Source organism: Oncorhynchus mykiss, chromosome 24 (assembly GCF_057628025.1).
Source record: "Oncorhynchus mykiss isolate SJ-2025 chromosome 24, ASM5762802v1, whole genome shotgun sequence".
Classification (NCBI taxonomy): Eukaryota; Metazoa; Chordata; class Actinopteri; order Salmoniformes; family Salmonidae; genus Oncorhynchus; species Oncorhynchus mykiss.
In genome coordinates this window covers 32065579-32087161 of record NC_143045.1, presented here as the reverse complement: position 1 = coordinate 32087161, position 21583 = coordinate 32065579, and the positions used below count along the sequence as shown (strand labels likewise).

The following is a 21583-nucleotide window of genomic DNA, read 5'->3' as shown; positions in this document are numbered from 1 at the left end:
CTAATTACAGCAGCTCTTTAGTGCAGAGTGCTGCATCCTAGCTCGGCCAAAAATCAACAATGGGAGGGACCTGGGAGGGACCTGGGGAGGGAACCCGGGTGGGAGGGAACCCACCCGGGGAGGGAACCCACCCGGAACCCACCCTAGCCACTGCTCTAGATCTCTCTGTCAATCCCTCTCTCTCTCTCGATCTGTTTCCCTTGCTCCCTCTCCCACGCTCCCTCCATCGAGAGAGAAGCAGCTCTCTTTGTGTACTCTCTCCTCCCAGTTTGAGAGGGTTTCATTTGAATTTGTGTCACACAAAAGTCCCCCTATATCCCTCTATGTATCCCTTGTTAAATAAATAAATCAACACACAGTGGTGTGGTGGGCCTTGTAAAGCACAGCAGAGGAGAGGAAGGGAGGGGAGGGGAAGGGAGGGGAAGGGAGAGGAAAGGGCAGAAAAGCCCACTAGGACCTATTATCCCAGTCTAATCCAACCCCTTCTCCCTGTGTGTGTACAGGCAGCACCACAGGGGGATTTGAACAAGAACCTGTGGTGCTGCCCTTAATTTAGCGCTCCTCAAACATCTCCTTCTTCTTCTTCTTTCATCCTTTACATGTGTCCCCAGATACACGGCTGCAGTCACTGTCCGCCATGACGCAAATACTCATTTGGAATTCAGTGGATTTGGTTTGGGTTAAGCGGGAAAACGTCAGCGTGAGCGCACCCAGCATGTTCTAGAATGATCCCCAATTTGTGATTATAACAAGTAGCCTGAGCTTTTAAGGTCATTTGCTCTCTGAGAAGCAGCGCTTCATGTCTGTTCAGCAGTTTGTGTAAGGCAATTTGTTAACATATAAGACACTGATGCAGGTGTAGTCTCCAGTAACTAATGGGGATTGAGGTGTATTGTAAAGTGTTAACATGTGCAGCCATTGCCTGGTTGATAATGAGCTGTTCTGTGTGTATGACAGAACACTAGACAGGCTGAGAGGGGATCTGTGTGTCGAAAGGACTACCTGAGGGGGAGGATAAGATAGCGGAAACATTGTTTGCCAGACCACCCACGGACTGTGTGTGTGTGTGTGTGTGTGTGCGTGTGTGTGTGTGTGTGTGTGTGTGTGTGTGTGTGTGTGTGTGTGTGTGTGTGTGTGCGCGTGCGTGCGTGCGTGCGTGCGTGCGTGCGTGCCCACGGTACTGAACAGTGCTGTGCCTCTGTGAACTCTGTGATGTGAGTGATACCATGCTTCAGGGCATTGTGTGTGTGTTTGGACTGCTGCCTCCCCTGGGACCTCCATTAACTCCAATTAGCCGCTACTTGTGCTAGACCAGTCAGATGAAACCTCACATTTCAGTCTAACACACAGCAGCAGCATCTCACCATGCACTCACCACACACACATACACATACACACACACACACACACACACACACACACACACACACACACACACACACACACACACACACACACACACACACACACACACACACACACACACACACGCACACACACACTAAACAATGCAACTCATTGTGTTCACCTAGCTAAGTATTAGATCAGATAAAGTGTTTCGTCATTGCAGAGTCGTCTCCCCAGGCTCACCCTCCATCTCTCTCTCCTCTGTCTCTTTCTCCTCAGTGCTGCGTGATGACTTCAGACAGAACCCTACAGACGTGGTGGTGGCAGCCGGGGAGCCGGCCATCCTGGAGTGTATCCCGCCTAGAGGTCACCCTGAACCAACCATCTACTGGAAGAAGGACAAAGTACGCATCGAAGACAAGGAGGACAGGATTACAGTAAGTACTAATACTAACTAACCACATGCTACTAACTAACCACATGCTACTAACTAACCACATGCTACTAACTAACCACATGCTACTAACTAACCACATGCTACTAACTAACCACATGCTACTAACTAACCACATGCGACTAACTAACCACATGATACTAACTAACCACATGCTACTAACTAACCACATGCTACTAACTAACCACATGCTTCTAACTAACAACATGCTACTAACTAACCACATGCTACTAACTAACCACATGCTACTAACTAACCACATCCTAATAACTAACCACATGCTACTAACTAACCACATGCTACTAACTAACCACATGCTACTAACTAACCACATGCTTCTAACTAACCACATTCTTCTAACTAACCACATGCTACTAACTAACCACATGCTACTAACTAACCACATGCTTCTAACTAACCACATGCTACTAACTAACCACATGCTACTAACTAACCACATACTACTAACTAACCACATGCTGCTAACTAACCACATGCTACTAACTAACCACATGCTACTAACTAACCACATGCTACTAACTAACCACATGCTACTAACTAACCACATGCTTCTAACTAACCACATGCTTCTAACTAACCACAGTATACTAACTAACAACATGCTACTAACTAACTAACTAACTAGCCACATGATGCTAACTAACCACATGCTACTAACTAACCACATGTTACTAACTAACCACATGCTTCTAACTAACCACATGCTTCTAACTAACCACATGCTTCTAACTAACAACATGCTACTAACTAACTAACTAACTAGCCACATGCTGCTAACTAACCACATGCTTCTAACTAACCACATGCTTCTAACTAACCACATTCTACTAACTAACAACATGCTACTAACTAACTAACTAGCCACATGCTGCTAACTAACCACATGCTACTAACTAACCACATGTTACTAACTAACCACATGCTGCTAACTAACCACATGCTGCTAACTAGCCACATGCTACTAACTAACCACATATTGCTAACTAGCCACATGCTACTAACTAACCACATGCTGCTAACTAACCACATGCCACTAACTAACCACATGCTGCTAACTAACCACATGCTGCTAACTAACCACATGCTGCTAACTAACCACATGCTACTAACTAACCACATGCTACTAACTAACCACATGCCACTAACTAACCACATAATACTAACCAAGCCCTGGTCATAGGCCCGTGTGAGGTATATAGATCAACTTGTTTCCCTGTGTCCTCAGATCCGAGGAGGGAAGCTGATGATCTCCAACACCAGGAAGAGTGATGCTGGCATGTTCATCTGTGTTGGCACAAACATGGTGGGAGAGAGAGACAGTGAGACGGCCCAGCTGACTGTGTTTGGTAAGCATGAATGCCTGACAGTGCTCCCAAATGTGTTTTACATTTTTTCGCATGGCCTCCTGAGTGGCGCAGAGGTCTAAGGCACTGCATCACAGTGTTGTGGCATCACTACAGCCTTTGGTTCGATCACAACCGGCCGTGACCAGGAGTCACATAGGGCGGTGCACAATTGGCCCAGTGTCGTCCAAGTTTGGAGGGTTTGTCCGGGGGGGGGGGGGGGGGGGGGGGGGGGGGGGGGGCTTTCCTTTGTTCATTGTGCTCTAGCGACTGGTTGAAAAGAAGCGTGGCTTGGCGGATAACGTTTCGCAGCCCGTCGGGGAGTTGCAGCAATGAGAAGCAATTGATCGCAAAATGGATACCACGAAATTGGGGAGAAAAAGGTGGTAAAAACATACATTTTCTCCTGACCCACCAATTAAACTAAACCCTTTTTGACGCTATCTAAGAATTATTTATGTACAGTAACTGCTGAAGCAGTCATCATTATACTGAGCTGAGTCACTCTATTTGTTTATTTTATTTTTATTTAACCTTTATTTAACTAGGCAAGTCAGTTAAGATCAAATTCTTATTTACAGTGAGGCCTACCAAAAGGCAAAAGGCCCCCTGCGGAGACGGGAGCTGGGATTATTTATTTTATTTTATTAAATATAAATATAGGACAAAACACACATCACGACAAGAGAGACACCACAACACTACATAAAGAGAGACCTAAGACAACAACATAGCAAGGCAGCAACACATGACAACACAGCATGGTAGCAACACAACATAGCAACAACATGGTATCAGGACAACATGGTAGCAGCACAAAACATGGAACATTATTGAGCACAGACAACAGCAAAAAGAGCAAGAAGGTAGAGACAACAATACATCACACAAATCAGCCACAACTGTCAGTAAGAGTGTCCATGACTTAGTCTTTGAATGAAGAGATGGAGATAAAACTGTCCAGTTTGAGTGTTTGTTGCAGCTCGTTCCAGTCGCTAGCTGCAGCGAACTGAAAAGAGGAGCGACCCAGGAATTTGTGTGCTTTGGGGAGATTCAACAAAATGTGACTAGCGGAACGGGTGTTGTATGTGGAGGATGAGGGCAGCAGTAGATATCACAGATAGGGGGGAGTGTGATGGGTATACAGAGATGACCATCTTACAGAAGAGTATAGAGTGCAGTGATGTGTCCTATAAGGAGCATTGGTGGCAAATCTGATGGCCGAATGGTAAAGAACATCTAGCCGCTCGAGAGCACACTTACCTGCCGATCTATAAATTACGTCTCTGTAATCTAGCATGGTGAGGATGGTCATCTGAATCAGAGTTAGTTTGGCAGCTGGGGTGAATAAGGAGCGATTACAATAGAGGAAACCAAGTCTAGATTTAACTTTAGCCTGCAGCTTTGATACGTGCTGAGAGTAGGACAGTGTACCATCAGATCGCCAGGTGGAATCCAGGCAGCAGTGCAGCAGGCAACAGGAGTAGGTGTCACACCCACTGGGGAGAAGCCTTTATTTCTGGAGGAAGGTTTCTTGTATAAAGGTCTTTGAACAGCAGGTGGGGGTTTCGAAGGTTTCTTCAAAGACTCCTGCCACTTGTTGGGCTCAAAGACCTCGACTCATTTTACTTGCTTACTTACAGGCTCTAAACAACAGTGCAAAAAAAGGTATTAGGTGAACAATAGGTAAGTAAAGAAATAAAACAACATTAAAAAGACAGTAGGGAGGCTATAACTGTTAGGAGTGTGTATTGGACGAGATGTCAGGTGCAGGAGAGTAGAGTGTAGTGAACAGGCGCACTTTTTATTCCGGTCAAAATGACAGCACAAAGTAACATAAAATGTGTCCAAAACACGGAACATGGACAAAAAGTAATACGCGTAACAATATCCACAATATCAACATCTATCTATCTATCTATCTATCTATCTATCTATCTATCTATCTATCTATCTATCTATCTATCTATCTATATATCTATCTATCTATCTATCTATCTATCTATCTATCTATCTATCTGTCTATCTGTCTATCTGTCTGTCTGTCTGTCTGTCTGTCTGTCTGTCTGTCTGTCTGTCTGTCTGTCTGTCTTTATTTATTTCTCTCTGTCTCTCTCCCTCATTTCCTCTCTCTGTCCTCCAGAGCGTCCCACCTTCCTGCGTCGGCCCATCAACCAAGTGGTCCTGGAGGAGGAGGGGGTAGAGTTCAGGTGCCAGGTGCAGGGAGACCCCCAGCCCAACGTACGCTGGAGGAAGAATGATGTTGATGTGCCCCGTGGGAGGTAAGACCCTTCTTCGGTAGTACTCTGTTTTCTCTATTTGATCAACATATCAGTAAACCAACCAATCAATCAATCTATCAAACAAACAACTAATCAACCAATCAATATATCAAACAAACAACCATCGAAATGTGCATTCGGGAAACACTTTACAGAAAAATATTCAAAGCTGGTTGAGAGGATGACAAGGCTGTTGGAAAAGCATTCCAGATGAAGCTGGTTGAGAGAATGCCAAGACTGTTAGAATAGCATTCCGTGTGAAGCTGGTTGAGAGAATGCCAAGAGAGTGGAAAGCTTTCATCAAGGCAAAGGGTGGCTACTTTGAAATCAAATCAAATATATTTTGATGTGTTTAATATTTTTTTGGTAACTACATGATTACATATGTGTTATTTCATAGTTTTGATGTCTTTTCTATTATTCTACAATGTAGGATATAGTACACATATAGAGAAACCCTTGAATTAGTAGGTGTGTACAAACTCTTCACTGGTACTGTATATTCTTTGATGTCCTCCCTTGGCCCCCCTCTGTCTCCTCAATCATTAGCATTGAGTGATTGATCCTGTATAGCTGAGGTGTCATGATGTAGTTTATATAGACTAACTAAGGAGTGATCAATGTAAGAGAGACAACTCTCTCTCTCTCTCTCTCTCTCTCTCTCTCTCTCTCTCTCACTCTGTGTGCTGATAACTCTACAGGACAGATAGGACTGATGCCAGCTCTCTCTCACCTGCCAGCCAGCAGGCATTAAACAGGACCATTAGGCTGTTCACAACACTCATTAAGCACACAGGGTAACCCTGCTAGCAGCTAGACAAACACACTGTGTCCCCATAGCTCTGTCTGTCAATCAGTGGTCAGCCAACGTGGCCATAACAGAGGCCAGAGTCTGTCGGCAGGCATGCAGGCAGGCAGGCAGGCAGGCAGGCAGGCAGGCAGGCAGGCAGGCAGGCAGACAGACAGACAGACAGACAGACAGACAGACAGACAGACAGACAGACAGACAGACAGACAGACAGACAGACAGACAGACAGACAGACAGACAGACAGACAGACAGAGTATCTATGAGTGTGCCAACTGAGAACGTGACCCTGGGAGTGTGTGCAGGTGCAGCTGTACAGGTGAGAACTTGGCACAAAATCACACGCACACACACCACACAACAATAAACTCATTCACCCTTTCTGAGAAAGAGAGAGAAACAGAAAGAGCCTGTGGGTTCTGTGTGTGTCATAGTTTATACAGAAAACTGTCCCACTCTGGTTCCTGTTAAACGTCTTCTCTCCAACTAGTGCCAGCAGTGATTTTGTTCTTGTTTGGTGCCCTCTATTGGCCCTGTACTCCCTGTGCCCCACTGTGGCTCACATTCACTTCACAGAGAGTCAAAAGCAGGACTGTGTCACGTCAGAAGCAGGGTTGTGTCACTACCAACCTTCAAAGAGACTGGACTGTCCAACACTTGGGTCACTCACTGCTAAGGTCATCCAGTGATTCATTTAAGCCAGATCCTGCATCTCTCATTCCAGAACCTATTTTATCCGAGATCTGGTGCCTCTCTTCGCATGAAAAATGATTGTCACTGTTTGCAACGTAAAAAAGTGATCAGTGTTGATTCGTGTTGCCAGCACTGAAATTCTCCTGCCCTGTATAAAATGTAATGTGAAAATGTGCCTGATGTTTTGTGTTGGGCCGGCCCGGGTTTATGGTTTGCTCAACATTGTAACCTAGAGACCAACGTACGGTTGTTTCTGTGGTGAGAAAGAGAAGCGTGCTTGAATCTCTCACATAAGGTGATTTTTTTTTAGTTCATGCATTCCAGTACCTCAGAGCTCCCCAGACCCCTGTCGTGCCATTCCGTCACCTCCCGATTTATAAATGAAGCACGAAGGTCATCACATTAAACACAGGCTAACAGACATTTGTCAAGGCTAGCTGCTAGCTGCTAGCTGCTTTGTTTGTAGGGTAGCGTTCATGAGGTAGGGTTCATTATGTACGGGTTTATAAGGTAGGGTTCATAGGGTAGGGTGCATAGGATAGGGTTCATGAGGTAGGGTTCATAATGCAGGGTGCATAAGGTAGGGTTCATGAGCTAAGCCAAATAGACACAACTAACTTACTCATTCATGTCTTTGACGTAGCTTTGCTTCAGGAAAGGACATAGTATTCATTGTAAAAAAATGTATTAACACACTCATGAGTTTAATAGCATAGGATAAATCCTAGAATAAGAATGTCTCTCTTGCTGTATCTTACCTTTTGAAGTACAGTCGTGTTTGGAGGAGAAAGCACGGAACATGGGAAACAAAGGCAACTAAATGATTAGACGATCACTATCTCAGTGTTCATAATTACAGTGTTGTATTTGTTTCCAGTGCTATCTGTACTCACTCTCCTTTGAAGCAGACTGGATGAATGTGTGAAGGGTGTATTATTTTAATTTGGACATTCTCTGCAGTCTTTGTTGTCTCTGTGAGTGAACAGTCGTTTTATTGTACAAGTCAGTATCTTTCCCCACTGTGCAGCGTATCTGCAGTTACAACATCAAACACACTGCCTGTCTGATAGAAAGAAACTTCATAATATGGAATAGAAATATATTTAATTCAGTCTGCCTGCAGATAATGATGCACACATTTTCACACTAACACACATAGCTGCCAGGATATTAAAATACATTGAACACCAGAACCAGTGCCAGCCCTGAAAGACACAACCACGCTGTGTGTATGTGCCTGTGCTTGTATACATATATATATGTCCTGATCCCCCCCATCCCTCCCTTTATATATGTCCTGATCCCCCCCATCCCTCCCTTTATATATGTCCTGATCCCCCCATCCCTCCCTTTATATATGTCCTGATCCCCCTATCCCTCCCTTTTATATATGTCCTGATCCCCCCTTCCCTTCATTTTATATATGTCCTGATCCCCCCTTCTCTCCATTTTATAAATGTCCTGATCCCCCCCTTCCCTCCATTTTATATATATATATATCCTGATCCCCCCTTCCCTCCATTTTATATATGTACTGATCCCTCCCTTCCCTCCATTGTATATATGTCCTGATCCCCCTTCCCTCCATTTTATATATGTACTGATCCCCCCCTTCCCTCCATTTTATATATGTCCTGATCCCCCTTCCCTCCATTTTATATATGTCCTGATCCCCCTTCCCTCCATTTTATATATGTACTGATCCTCCCTTCCCTCCATTTTATATATGTCCTGATCCCCCTTCCCTCCATTTCATATATATATGTCCTGATCCCTACTTCCCTACATTTTATATATGTCCTGATCCCCCCCTTACCTCCATTTGATATATGTCCTGATGCCACCCCCCTCCACCCTGTCTGCCTGACTTTGATTGGCGTGTCCCGTAGCTACCGTCTGCTGTCTACCAACCATGCAACCATGCATAGTCTACCAACCATACTATCCATGCAGAGCATGGTGCTATTAGCCCTAGACACTGATCTAAGATCAGTTTTGTATTTATCCCCTAATGGTTTAGGTTAGTGTTAGCTGGTCCTAGTATATTGTTGTTGTCCTTTTCATAAACTTCATTTTAAAGTGTGTGCATGACACTGCAACAAATTTTGCCCAAGGGGACAATGACGTCGGTAAAGTAGATCTGTGCATCTTCTACCAGGAGCACTGCCAGAGCCCATGGCGCCATGGTAACCACAGATAGGCATTTTAGAGTTTGTCAGAGTGGTTCTGAACAGACGCTGAAACTCTATAGGGAGATGTAGGAGATACAGCAGGAAAAACTCTACAGCAAAGATCCCCTCACTGACAGATGCCTGGCAGATTGTGTGTGTGTGTGTGTGTGTGTGTGTGTGTGTGTGTGTGTGTGTGTGTGTGTGTGTGTGTGTGTTTCAAAGGATGATAGCTGGAGCTTCAGATGAGTAAACATCTCTTTAATGTTCTTGGTGGCTCTAGTTGTCTCTCAGGGAAACACAGACACTGGTACACAGGCCCTGATATGAGGTAACTCAGGGAGAGTGTGGTGGTGTTTTCACTATGGTGAATAGAGGCTTAGTGGCACATTTTACAAGATTGCAGTGTGTGTTGCTGTACTAGGGTAGCTTTAACGCTGGTATAAACATAATAATGTGTTATGTGACCAAACACACAGGCTTGAACCAGATCTGTAGAACTTGTGTGTAACGTCCATATGGCTGGAAGAGGGAGGTTTCTTTACATCATTCAGTAAAGTGGAGAGGAGGGAGCCCATGGAAATCCCTCTGCCACATCTGAGAACCAGGATGGGAGGAACAGAGAGGAACAGAAAGCTCATTTTTTCCAGGCGGAGAGATTCAGAAGAGTCAACTATAGCGAGCCCCAAATCCCAGGGAACGGACTTGGACAGGGTGTGTTTCATCTCCCAGCACTCTCTGTGTGGCCCAAATCCCTTTCTCCCTCTCTCTCCCTCCTCTCGCTCCCTCCCTCTGACCCTTGTGCCCTCCTCTTATCTGAATCCATCCGCCCCAGTAGCCCATCTGTATTCATACCCTTAGTGCCCCCGACCCCAGAGCTGCAGCTCCCTGACACGCTACACCCACTTTCATGTCCCATGCTTTCCTTTTTAACACACTTCATCTTTGTATTTGTGTGTTTGTGTGTTTGTGTGTTTGTGTGTTTGTGTGTTTGTGTGTGTGTGTGTGTGTGTGTGTGTGTGTGTGTGTGTGTGAGTGTGCAATTTACTTTATCTTACAGACAGTGGTGTTACAGACAGTGGTGTTACAGACAGTGTTGTTAGACAGTGGTGTTACAGACAGTGGTGTTACAGACAGTGGCGTTACAGACAGTGGTGTTACAGACAGTGTTGTTAGACAGTGGTGTTACAGACAGTGGTGTTACAGACAGTGGTGTTACAGACAGTGGCGTTACAGACAGTGGTGTTACAGACAGTGTTGTTAGACAGTGGTGTTACAGACAGTGGTGTTACAGACAGTGGTGTTACAGACAGTGGTGTTAGACAGGGGTGTTACAGACAGTGGTGTTACAGACAGTGGTGTTAGACAGTGGTGTTACAGACAGTGGTGTTACAGACAGGGTTGTTAGACAGTGGCGTTACAGACAGTGGTGTTACAGACAGTGGCGTTACAGACAGTGGTGTTACAGACAGTGATGTTACAGACAGTGGTGTTACAGACAGTGTTGTTAGACAGTGGTGTTACAGACAGTGGTGTTACATACAGTGTTGTTACAGACAGTGTTGTTAGACAGTGTTGTTAGACAGTGATGTTACAGACAGTGTTGTTAGACAGTGTTGTTAGACATTGGTTTTACAGACAGTGTTGTTAGACAGTGGTGTTACATACAGTGGTGTTACAGACAGTGGTGTTACAGACAGTGGTGTTAGACAGTGGTGTTACAGACAGTGTTGTTACAGACAGTGTTGTTAGACAGTGGTGTTACAGACAGTGGTGTTACAGACAGTGGTGTTACAGACAGGGTTGTTAGACAGTGGTGTTACAGACAGTGGTGTTACAGACAGTGGTGTTACAGACAGTGGTGTTTCAGACAGTGGTGTTTCAGACAGTGGTGTTACAGACAGTGGTGTTAGACAGTGGTGTTACAGACAGTGGTGTTACAGACAGTGATGTTACAGACAGTGGTGTTACAGACAGTGTTGTTAGACAGTGGTGTTACAGACAGTGGTGTTACATACAGTGTTGTTACAGACAGTGATGTTAGACAGTGTTGTTAGACAGTGATGTTACAGACAGTGTTGTTAGACAGTGTTGTTAGACATTGGTTTTACAGACAGTGTTGTTAGACAGTGGTGTTACATACAGTGTTGTTAGACAGTTGTGTTACATACAGTGATGTTACAGACAGTGTTGTTAGACAGTGTTGTTAGACAGTGGTGTTACAGACAGTGGTGTTACAGACAGTGTTGTTTGACAGTGGTTTTACAGACAGTGTTGTTAGACAGTTGTGTTACATACAGTGTTGTTAGACAGTGATGTTACAGACAGTGATGTTACAGACGGTGTTGTTAGACAGTGGTGTTACAGACAGTGATGTTACAGACAGTGATGTTACAGACGGTGTTGTTAGACAGTGTTGTTAGACAGTGGTGTTACAGACGTTGTTGTTAGACAGTGGTGTTACAGACAGTGATGTTACAGACAGTGGTGTTACAGACAGTGTTGTTACAGACAGTGGTGTTACAGACAGTGTTGTTTGACAGTGTTGTTACAGACAGTGATGTTAGACAGTGTTGTTAGACAGTGATGTTACAGACAGTGTTGTTAGACAGTGTTGTTAGACAGTGGTGTTACAGACAGTGATGTTACAGACAGTGTTGTTTGACAGTGGTTTTACATACAGTGTTGTTAGACAGTTGTGTTACATACAGTGTTGTTAGACAGTGATGTTACAGACAGTGATGTTACAGACGGTGTTGTTAGACAGCGGTGTTACAGACAGTGATGTTACAGACAGTGGTGTTACAGACAGTGTTGTTTGACAGTGGTTTTACAGACAGTGTTGTTAGACAGTGATATTACAGACAGTGATGTTACAGACAGTGTTGTTAGACAGTGTTGTTAGACAGTGGTGTTACAGACAGTGGTGTTACAGACAGTGTTGTTAGACAGTGGTGTTACAGACAGTGGTGTTACAGACAGTGGTTTTACAGACAGTGTTGTTAGACAGTTGTGTTACATACAGTGTTGTTAGACAGTGATGTTACAGACAGTGATGTTACAGACGGTGTTGTTAGACAGCGGTGTTACAGACAGTGATGTTACAGACAGTGGTGTTACAGACAGTGTTGTTTGACAGTGGTTTTACAGACAGTGTTGTTAGACAGTGATATTACAGACAGTGATGTTACAGACAGTGTTGTTAGACAGTGTTGTTAGACAGTGGTGTTACAGACAGTGGTGTTACAGACAGTGTTGTTAGACAGTTGTGTTACATACAGTGTTGTTAGACAGTGATGTTACAGACAGTGATGTTACAGACGGTGTTGTTAGACAGCGGTGTTACAGACAGTGATGTTACAGACAGTGGTGTTACAGACAGTGTTGTTTGACAGTGGTTTTACAGACAGTGTTGTTAGACAGTGATATTACAGACAGTGATGTTACAGACAGTGTTGTTAGACAGTGTTGTTAGACAGTGGTGTTACAGACAGTGGTGTTACAGACAGTGTTGTTTGACAGTGGTGTTACAGACAGTGGTGTTACAGACAGTGGTTTTACAGACAGTGTTGTTAGACAGTTGTGTTACATACAGTGTTGTTAGACAGTGATGTTACAGACAGTGATGTTACAGACGGTGTTGTTAGACAGCGGTGTTACAGACAGTGATGTTACAGACAGTGGTGTTACAGACAGTGTTGTTTGACAGTGGTTTTACAGACAGTGTTGTTAGACAGTGATATTACAGACAGTGATGTTACAGACAGTGTTGTTAGACAGTGTTGTTAGACAGTGGTGTTACAGACAGTGGTGTTACAGACAGTGTTGTTAGACAGTGGTGTTACAGACAGTGGTGTTACAGACAGTGGTTTTACAGACAGTGTTGTTAGACAGTTGTGTTACATACAGTGATGTTACAGACAGTGTTGTTAGACAGTGTTGTTAGACAGTGGTGTTACAGACAGTGATGTTACAGACAGTGATGTTACAGACAGTGTTGTTAGACTGTGATGTTACAGACAGTGGTGTTACAGACAGTGTTGTTAGACAGTGGTGTTACAGACAGTGTTGTTACAGACAGTGGTGTTACAGACAGTGGTGTTACAGACAGTGTTGTTAGACAGTGGTGTTACAGACAGTGGTGTTACAGACAGTGGTGTTACAGACAGTGTTGTTAGACAGTGTTGTTACAGACAGTGTTGTTACAGACAGTGGTGTTACAGACAGTGGTGTTACAGACAGTGGTGTTAGACAGTGGTGTTACAGACAGTGTTGTTACAGACAGTGGTGTTACAGACAGTGGTGTAACAGACAGTTGTGTAACAGACAGTGATGTTACAGACAGTGATGTTGTCATTCTTCACCTCCACATCTTAGCAGAAAAATAGATGGCAGGCTACGACTTCTGTATCCATTACTTCCATCTGGTATTCATCCGTGCGTGTGCTTGTGTGTGTGTGTGTGTGTGTGTGTGTGTGTGTGTGTGTGTGTGTGTGTGTGTGTGTGTGTGTGTGTGTGTGTGTGTGTGCGTGTCTGTGTGTGTGTGTGTGTGTGTGCGTGTCTGTGTGTGTGTGTGTGTGTGTGTGTGTGTGTGTGTGTGTGTGTGTGTGTGTGTGTGTGTGTGTGTGTGCGTGTCTGTGTGTGTGTGTGTGTGTGTGTGTGTGTGTCTGTGTGTGTGTGTGTGTGTGTGTGTGTGTGTGTGTGTGTGTGTGTGTGTGTGTTATCTTGTGTTAGAAATAGGCTGAATCTATTATGCTGTGTGCCTACAATATGAAGTCAGCCAGTGAAAATGAAAGACTTACGGTAGCAGAAAATAGCAGAGAACTATACTATGTCTTTAATTAGGGTGAGTGTGTGGATACATCCCTATTCTACCAAGTGTATAGATAATTGATCCTCATCTCTGGTGGGAAAATCTTCAAATGGCTCCTGTCTCCATCCTCTCATGTGAGGAAAAACACTTTGAACATTTGCACACATATACAAGTGGCCACACACACACACACACACACACACACACACACACACACACACACACACACACACACAATCTGCCAGGCATCTGTCAGTGAGGAGCTCTTTGCTGTAGAGTTTTTCCTGCTGTATCTCCTACATCTCCCTATAGAGTTTCAGCGTCTGTTCAGAACCACTCTGACAAACTCTAAAATGCCTAGCTGTGCTTACCATGGCGCCATGGGCTCTGGCCGCGCTCCTGGTAGAAGATGCACAGATCTACTTTACCGACGTCATTGTCCCCTTGGGCAAAATTTGTTGCAGTGTCATGCACACACTTTAAAATTACTTTTTACGAAAAGGACAAGAACAATAAACCATTAGGGGATAAATACAAAACTGATCTTAGATCAGTGTGTTGAGTAAAAGCACCATGGTCTGTGTGGTTGGTAGATGGCAGACGGCAGCTACGAGACAAGCTGTAAAGGGAGAAGAAGAGTAGGGGAGGTGGGAGAGCACTGCCCTAGAGCCCTACAGAGGGAAGATGACAATACATAAGGCTGGTTAATTGATTTTGTCCCGCGGTTGACAAACTCTCAACAGGTTAGCCTGGCTGCTTGGATCAGACTCAGGTAGAGTGACAGGCAGAGTGTATGAAACAGGATCACCCTGCACTGTCTATCAGAGCATAGCAGAGAAGAGAGGATACCTTCTCTGAGCTACAGCCACACAGTCAGAGTCAGACAGACTGAGAGTGGAGAGAGCTGGCCTCAGTCCCACACCTGAATCCTGGGAGACTGACTCATTTATGTTACTGTACAGCACTTGTATAACACCTCACACACACACACACACACACACACACACACACACACACACACACACACACACACACACACACACACACACACACACACACACAGGTGATAAGAAGCTCTCACAGTGAGACAGCAAGGACACTTCAGGTGACACACAGATGAGTGTTTTTGAAAGATCTTTGAGTCCCTACTTTCTCTTGAGCCACATTAGTTTGATGTCGAGGTCAGGTGTGCTATAAAACTACTGTAGCACTTCTCCAGCAGCAGCACAGGCACAGTTTGGGAGTCAAGAGTTCTTCCTCAGTCCAGTACTCATTATAGTCTTATCTCTGTGTATCAAACAGCTCAACTCTGTGGGCCCTGCCCTGTGTATCAAACACCTCAACTCTGTGGGCCCTGCCCTGTGTATCAAACACCTCAACTCGGTGGGCCCTGCCCTGGGTATCAAACACCTCAACTCTGTGGGCCCTGCCCTGGGTATGCAGTTAACAAACCAGAAAAATGCTGCCTTGTCTTAGCATGTGTTTACATTCCCGTAACTAGACGTCTCTCTGCATATGAAAGCTAGTAACTTTGTGTATGGGTGTGCATGGTACTGTATGATTTTGTGATGGGAGGACGGGTCATAATAGTGGCTGGAACGGAGCAAATGGAATGGTGTCAAACACCTGGAAATCATATGTTTGATGTACTTCACACCACTCCACCAATAACACTCCATTCATTATCATGAGACCGGCCTCCCCAATTAAGGTGCCACCAGCCTCCTGTGTTTTGTGTACTGTACCGTGTGTATTTCCCTGTGTGTGTTTATTTGTGTGTGTGTTCTGTAGTTCAGGGCGAGGGAGAGGCCAGGCAGCAGGGTGAACTTGGCTCTGCTCTACCCTCCACAGCCTTTCCATATTCCATGTGTAATTACATACCTCCTCTTATAGAGATCAGAGCTCTAAACCGAGCCAGCTACAGGAAAGAGCTACTGTTTCTCCCTCTCTCTCAATGTGTGTGTGTGTGTGTGTGTGTGTGTGTGTGTGTGTGTGTGTGTGTGTGTGTGTGTGTGTGTGTGTGTGTGTGTGTGTGTGTGTGTTTGAGTGTGTTTGAGTGTGTTTGAGTGTATTTTATCCACCAGCGTTTCCACTGTTCTTGTAATCTTAGCTGATTTGTTCTAGGATGTTGATTACAGATTGGCAGTTTTCATTCATATCAATGATCACAATGGGCATATGTGCCGTTCCTGCATCCTCCCTAAACCCCCGCTCCTCCACCCGCCCCCACTCCTCAGTCAAGATATAATGTTCTCTTCGAAGTCTTGATTTTCCGTCTCAGCCTGAGGCAGAGTCAGAGAAGGACTGTCTCTAGTCTCCATTAGCTTGTTTGTTTTCCATCAGACAGGCAGGCTCATCTCAAATGGCACTGTGTCATTCCTTTGGAGGCCTCTCTCACTATTCAAACAATAACAGCTTTATTCTCCTCCCCACCTCCACACAACCTGCTCTGCCCTGACTCCCCTGTCTCTCCCCAAAACAAAGCATTTAGTCATGACTCAGTCAAATAATTGTACTTTTGTTAAGGGCCAATGTGATAGATAGAGCTGGCAGTCAGGGCGAAGGAATGCACTTCAATAAAGCTGCCTATGAAACATTTGCTCAGGAAATGTCGAGAGAGAGAGAGAGAACAGATTAGTTCAGCTGGTGGCACGGGGCCATCGTTCACCTTAGACCTGAGCTGTGGGGCCATCAGTTCACCTTAGACCTGAGCTGTGGTCTCTCTACACACCACATCACTGTTCCCAGGTAGATACAGTATGGAGATCTGGAGCTTAAAACTAGACCAGGATTCAGATGTTGGTGTGAAAATGTTGGTAAGAAGCTAGTATGGCTTGGCATTTTGTCTCTTCAGGTCTGTCTGTCTGTCTGTCTGTCTGTCTGTCTGTCTGTCTGTCTGTCTGTCTGTCTGTCTGTCTGTCTGTCTGTCTGTCTGTCTGTCTGTCTGTCTGTCTGTCTGTCTCTCTCTCTCTCTCTCTCTCTCTCTCTCTCTCTCTCTCTCTCTCTCTCTCTCTCTCTCTCTCTCTCTCTCTCTCTCTCTCTCTCTCTCTCTCTCTCTCTCTCTCTCTCTCTCTCTCTCTCTCTCTCTCTCTCTCTCTCTCTCTCTCTGTCTCTGTCTGTGTTTCCCCTCAGTATTTCAGAGTGTCTGAGTGACATACTGGGTACAGACTGTTGTCTGGCTGTCAGCCTTCACACATCCCCAAACCACTCCCCACACCACCCCGCCAACTCAACACAACACTCACATTGCCATGCTAACCGCACTTCCAGAAGCCAGGGCAACTAATCAAACCATCATCCTTCTCTTGTCAACTGCCATACAACCCCCACAACTCCCAACCCCTCTCTCTCTCTCTGTGTGTATCTCTCTCTTTGTCTCTCTTTCTCAAACACGCACCACCTCTCAGTTCAGCCTGTCAGATACCTCAAACCACAGGTTTGGGATCAGAGGACAGCCTGACTAAATACATGTAGACAGTGTTTTTTAAAACATTTTAAAAAATGTGATGACACCCCCAGCTCCAGATCCAGTCATGTAAATCCTCAACCACCCCCAGCTCCAGTCATGTAAATCCCCCCCCATCTCTAGTCATGTAAATCCTCAACCACCCCCAGCTCCAGTCATGTAAATCCCCCCCCATCTCCAGTCATGTAAATCCTCCCCATCTCTAGTCATGTAAATCCTCAACCACCCCCAGCTCCAGTCATGTAAATCCCCCCCAGCTCCAGTCATGTAAATCCCCCCCCATCTCCAGTCATGTAAATCCTCCCCATCTCCAGTCATGTAAATCCTCAACCACCCCCAGCTCCAGTCATGTAAATCCCCCCCCCCCCATCTCCAGTCATGTAAACCCCCCCCCCCCATCTCCAGTCATGTAAATCCTCCCCATCTCCAGTCATGTAAATCCCCCAACCCCAGCTCCAGTCATTTAAATCCCCCCCATCTCCAGTCATGTAAATCCCCCATCCCCAGCTCCAGTCATGTAAATCCCCCCCATCTCCAGTCATGTAAATCCCCCCCCATCCCCAGCTCCAGTCATTTAAATCCCCCCCATCTCCAGTCATGTAAACCCCCCCCATCCCCAGCTCCAGTCATTTAAATCCCCCCCACCCCAGCTCCAGTCATGTAAATCCCCCCCACCCCAGCTCCAGTCATGTAAATCCCCCCCATCCCCAGCTCCAGTCATTTAAATTCCCCGCACCCCAGCTCCAGTCATGTAAATCCCCCCACCCCAGCTCCAGTCATTTAAATCCCCCCCACCCCAGCTCCAGTCATGTAAATCCCCCATCCCCAGCTCCAGTCATGTAAATCCCCCCCATCCCAGTTCCAGTCATGTAAATCCCCCTCAAGCTCCAGTCATGTAAATCCTCCCTATCCCCAGCTCCAGTCATGTGAATCTCCCCCCACCCCTATAAATCCCCCCCCCCTCCCACCCCAGCTCCAGTCATGTAAATCTCCCCCCACCCCTATAAATCCCCCCCCCCACTCCCACCCCCAGCTCCAGTCATGTAAATCTCCCCCACCCCTGTAACCCACCCCCCCCTCCCACCCCAGCTCCAGTCATGTGAATCTCCCCCCACCCCTATAAATCCCCCCCCTCCCACCCCAGCTCCAGTCATGTAAATCTCCCCCCACCCCTATAAATCCCCCCCCCCCACTCCCACCCCCAGCTCCAGTCATGTAAATCTCCCCCCACCCCTATAACCCCCCCCCCTCCCACCCCAGCTCCAGTCATGTAAATCTCCCCCACCCCTGTAAATCCCCCACCCCTATAAATCCCCCCTCCCACCCCAGCTCCAGTCATGTAAATCTCCCCCCACCCCTATAAACCCCCCCCCCCTCCCACCCCAGCTCCAGTCATGTGAATCTCCCCCCACCCCTATAAATCCCCCCCTCCCACCCCAGCTCCAGTCACGTACATCTCACCCCACCCCTATAAATCCCCCCTCCCACCCTCCCATCCCCAGCTCCAGTCATGTGAATCTCCCCCCACCCCTATAAATCCCCCCCCTCCCACCCCAGCTCCAGTCATGTAAATCTCCCCCCACCCCTATAAATCCCCCCCCCCCCACTCCCACCCCCAGCTCCAGTCATGTAAATCTCCCCCCACCCCTATAACCCCCCCCCCCTCCCACCCCAGCTCCAGTCATGTAAATCTCCCCCACCCCTGTAAATCCCCCACCCCTATAACCCCCCCCCCCCACTGATGGGTTCACTCAACACTGTGTATTAGCTTTGGACTCAAAACAATTATTATATTATTTCAAAAAATGCAATGTCAACAGAAGACATTTAATCTGACAGTGTTGTGTGTGTTTTCCAGGGATTCTCATCAGAAGACATTTAATCTGACAGTGTTGTGTGTGTTTTCCAGGGATTCTCATCAGAAGACATTTAATCTGACAGTGTTGTGTGTGTTTTCCAGGTACGAGATCAAGTATGACAAGGAGGACTACCTGCTGAGAGTGAAGAAGGCATCGGCCAGTGACGAGGGCACCTTCACCTGCCTGGCAGAGAACCGGGTGGGCAAGGTGGAGGCCTCTGCCAGCCTCACCGTCAGAGGTGAGTGAGGGCTGTCCACTGGCTCTCACCTCTTTCCCTCTTTCATCCTATAATCCTGAGCAAATTCAGAATGCCAATCAGAACAGCTTGGCATCTTATAATTGTTTTAGTTTATCAGAAATGGCTATAAGTAAGACATCAATTCTACTCGAAACAGACATACATTTTAAGTTTGTGATAAGTAGTAGTATGACTAGTAGTATGACTAGTAGTGTGACTAGTAGTGTGACTAATCAAATGACTTGTAGTATGACTAGTAGAATGACTAGTAGAATGACTGGTAGAATGACTAGTAGTGTGACTAGTAGTGTGACTAATCGAATGGCTAGTAGAATGACAAGTAGAATGACTAGTAGTGTGACTAGTAGTGTGACTAATCGAATGACTAGTAGTATGATTAGTAGTGTGACTAGTAGTGTGACTAATCAAATGACTAGTAGTATGACTAGTAGAATGACTAGTAGAATGACTAGTAGTATGACTAGTAGTATGACTAGTAGAATGACTAGTAGTATAACTAGTAGTGTGACTAGTAGTGTGACTAGTAGAATGACCAATAGTGTGACTAGTAGAGTGACTAGTAGTGTAACTAGCAGAGTGACTAGTAGTATGACTAGTAGTATCACTAGTATAATGTCTAGTAGTTAGACTAGTAGAATCACTAGTAGTGTAACTAGTAGAGTGACTAGTAGTATGACTAGTAGTGTGACTAGTAGTATGACTAGTAGAGTGACTAGTAATGTGACTAGTAGTGTGACTAGTAGAGTGACTAGTATTGTGACTAGTAGAGTGACTAGTAGAATGACTAGTAGTGTGACTAGTAGAATGACTAGTAGAATGACTAGTAGAATGACTAGTAGAAAGACTGGTGGAATGACTAGTAGTATGACTAGTAGAATGACTAGTGGTTTGACTAGTAGAATGACTAGTAGTTTGACTAGTTTTGAGACTAGTAGAATGACTAGTAGAATGACTAGTAGTATGACTAGTAGAATGACTAGTTTTGAGACTAGTAGATTGACTAGTAGAATGACTAGTAGAATGACTAGTAGAATGACTAGAAGTATGACTAGTAGAATGACTAGTAGAATGACTAGTTTTGAGACTAGGATAATGACTAGTAGAGTGACTAGTAGTGTGACTAGTAGTGTGACTAGTATAATGATTAGTAGTATGACTAGTAGAATGACTAGTAGTTTGACTAGTAGTGTGACTTGTCATATGACTAGTAGTGTGACTAGTAGTATGACTAGTAGTGAGACTAGTGGAATGACTAGTAGTGTGACTAGTAGTGTGACTAGTAGTATGACTAGTAGTGAGACTAGTAGTGTGACTAGTAGTGTGACTAGTAGTATGACTAGTAATGAGACTATTGGAATGACTAGTAGTGTGACTAGTAGTATGACTAGTGGTGAGGCTAGTAATGAGACTATTGGAATGACTAGTAGTATGACTAGTGGTGAGGCTAGTAATGAGACTATTGGAATGACTAGTAGTGTGACTAGTAGTATGACTAGTGGTGAGGCTAGTAATGAGACTATTGGAATGACTAGTAGTATGACTAGTGGTGAGGCTAGTAATGAGACTATTGGAATGACTAGTAGTGTGACTAGTAGTATGACTAGTGGTGAGGCTAGTAATGAGACTATTGGAATGACTAGTAGTTTGACTAGTGGTGAGGCTAGTAATGAGACTATTGGAATGACTAGTAGTGTGACTAGTGGAATGACTAGTAGTGTGACTAGTGGAATGACTAGTAGTATGGTTGACCTACTATGGAACAGTAGTGTTTCCACAAAGAGTCTTTCCTTCAAATAGTGCTGACTGCCACAGCCAAGAAAAACATGTTCTGTCTCTGAATCCATTTAATTATTTACACACACACACACACACACACACACACACACACACACACACACACACACACACACACACACACACACACACACACACACACACACACACACACACACACACACACACTCCAAACGGAGAACACACACACACACACTTCCCCCATGGTGGTTTGTTAGCAATGTTATCCCCTCAGTCACTGAAGCCCTTCCACAGTTAACTGGTCTACACTGCACCA

General features: G+C 45.3%; 1 protein-coding gene across 19 annotated transcripts in view; it reads left to right on the top strand.

Annotated features, from left to right (window-relative positions):
• LOC110503394 (roundabout homolog 2) overlaps positions 1-21583 on the top strand; it is a 621451-nt gene that overhangs the window by 504508 nt on the left and 95360 nt on the right. For all 19 annotated transcript variants that reach the window (XM_090218873.1, XM_090218876.1, XM_036961728.2 and 16 more), the window contains exons 3-6: positions 1627-1784; positions 3048-3168; positions 5309-5447; positions 19355-19491. In XM_090218873.1, coding sequence (XP_090074999.1) covers positions 1627-1784; positions 3048-3168; positions 5309-5447; positions 19355-19491 — 555 coding nt within the window. The remainder of the gene's footprint in view (positions 1-1626; positions 1785-3047; positions 3169-5308; positions 5448-19354; positions 19492-21583) is intronic.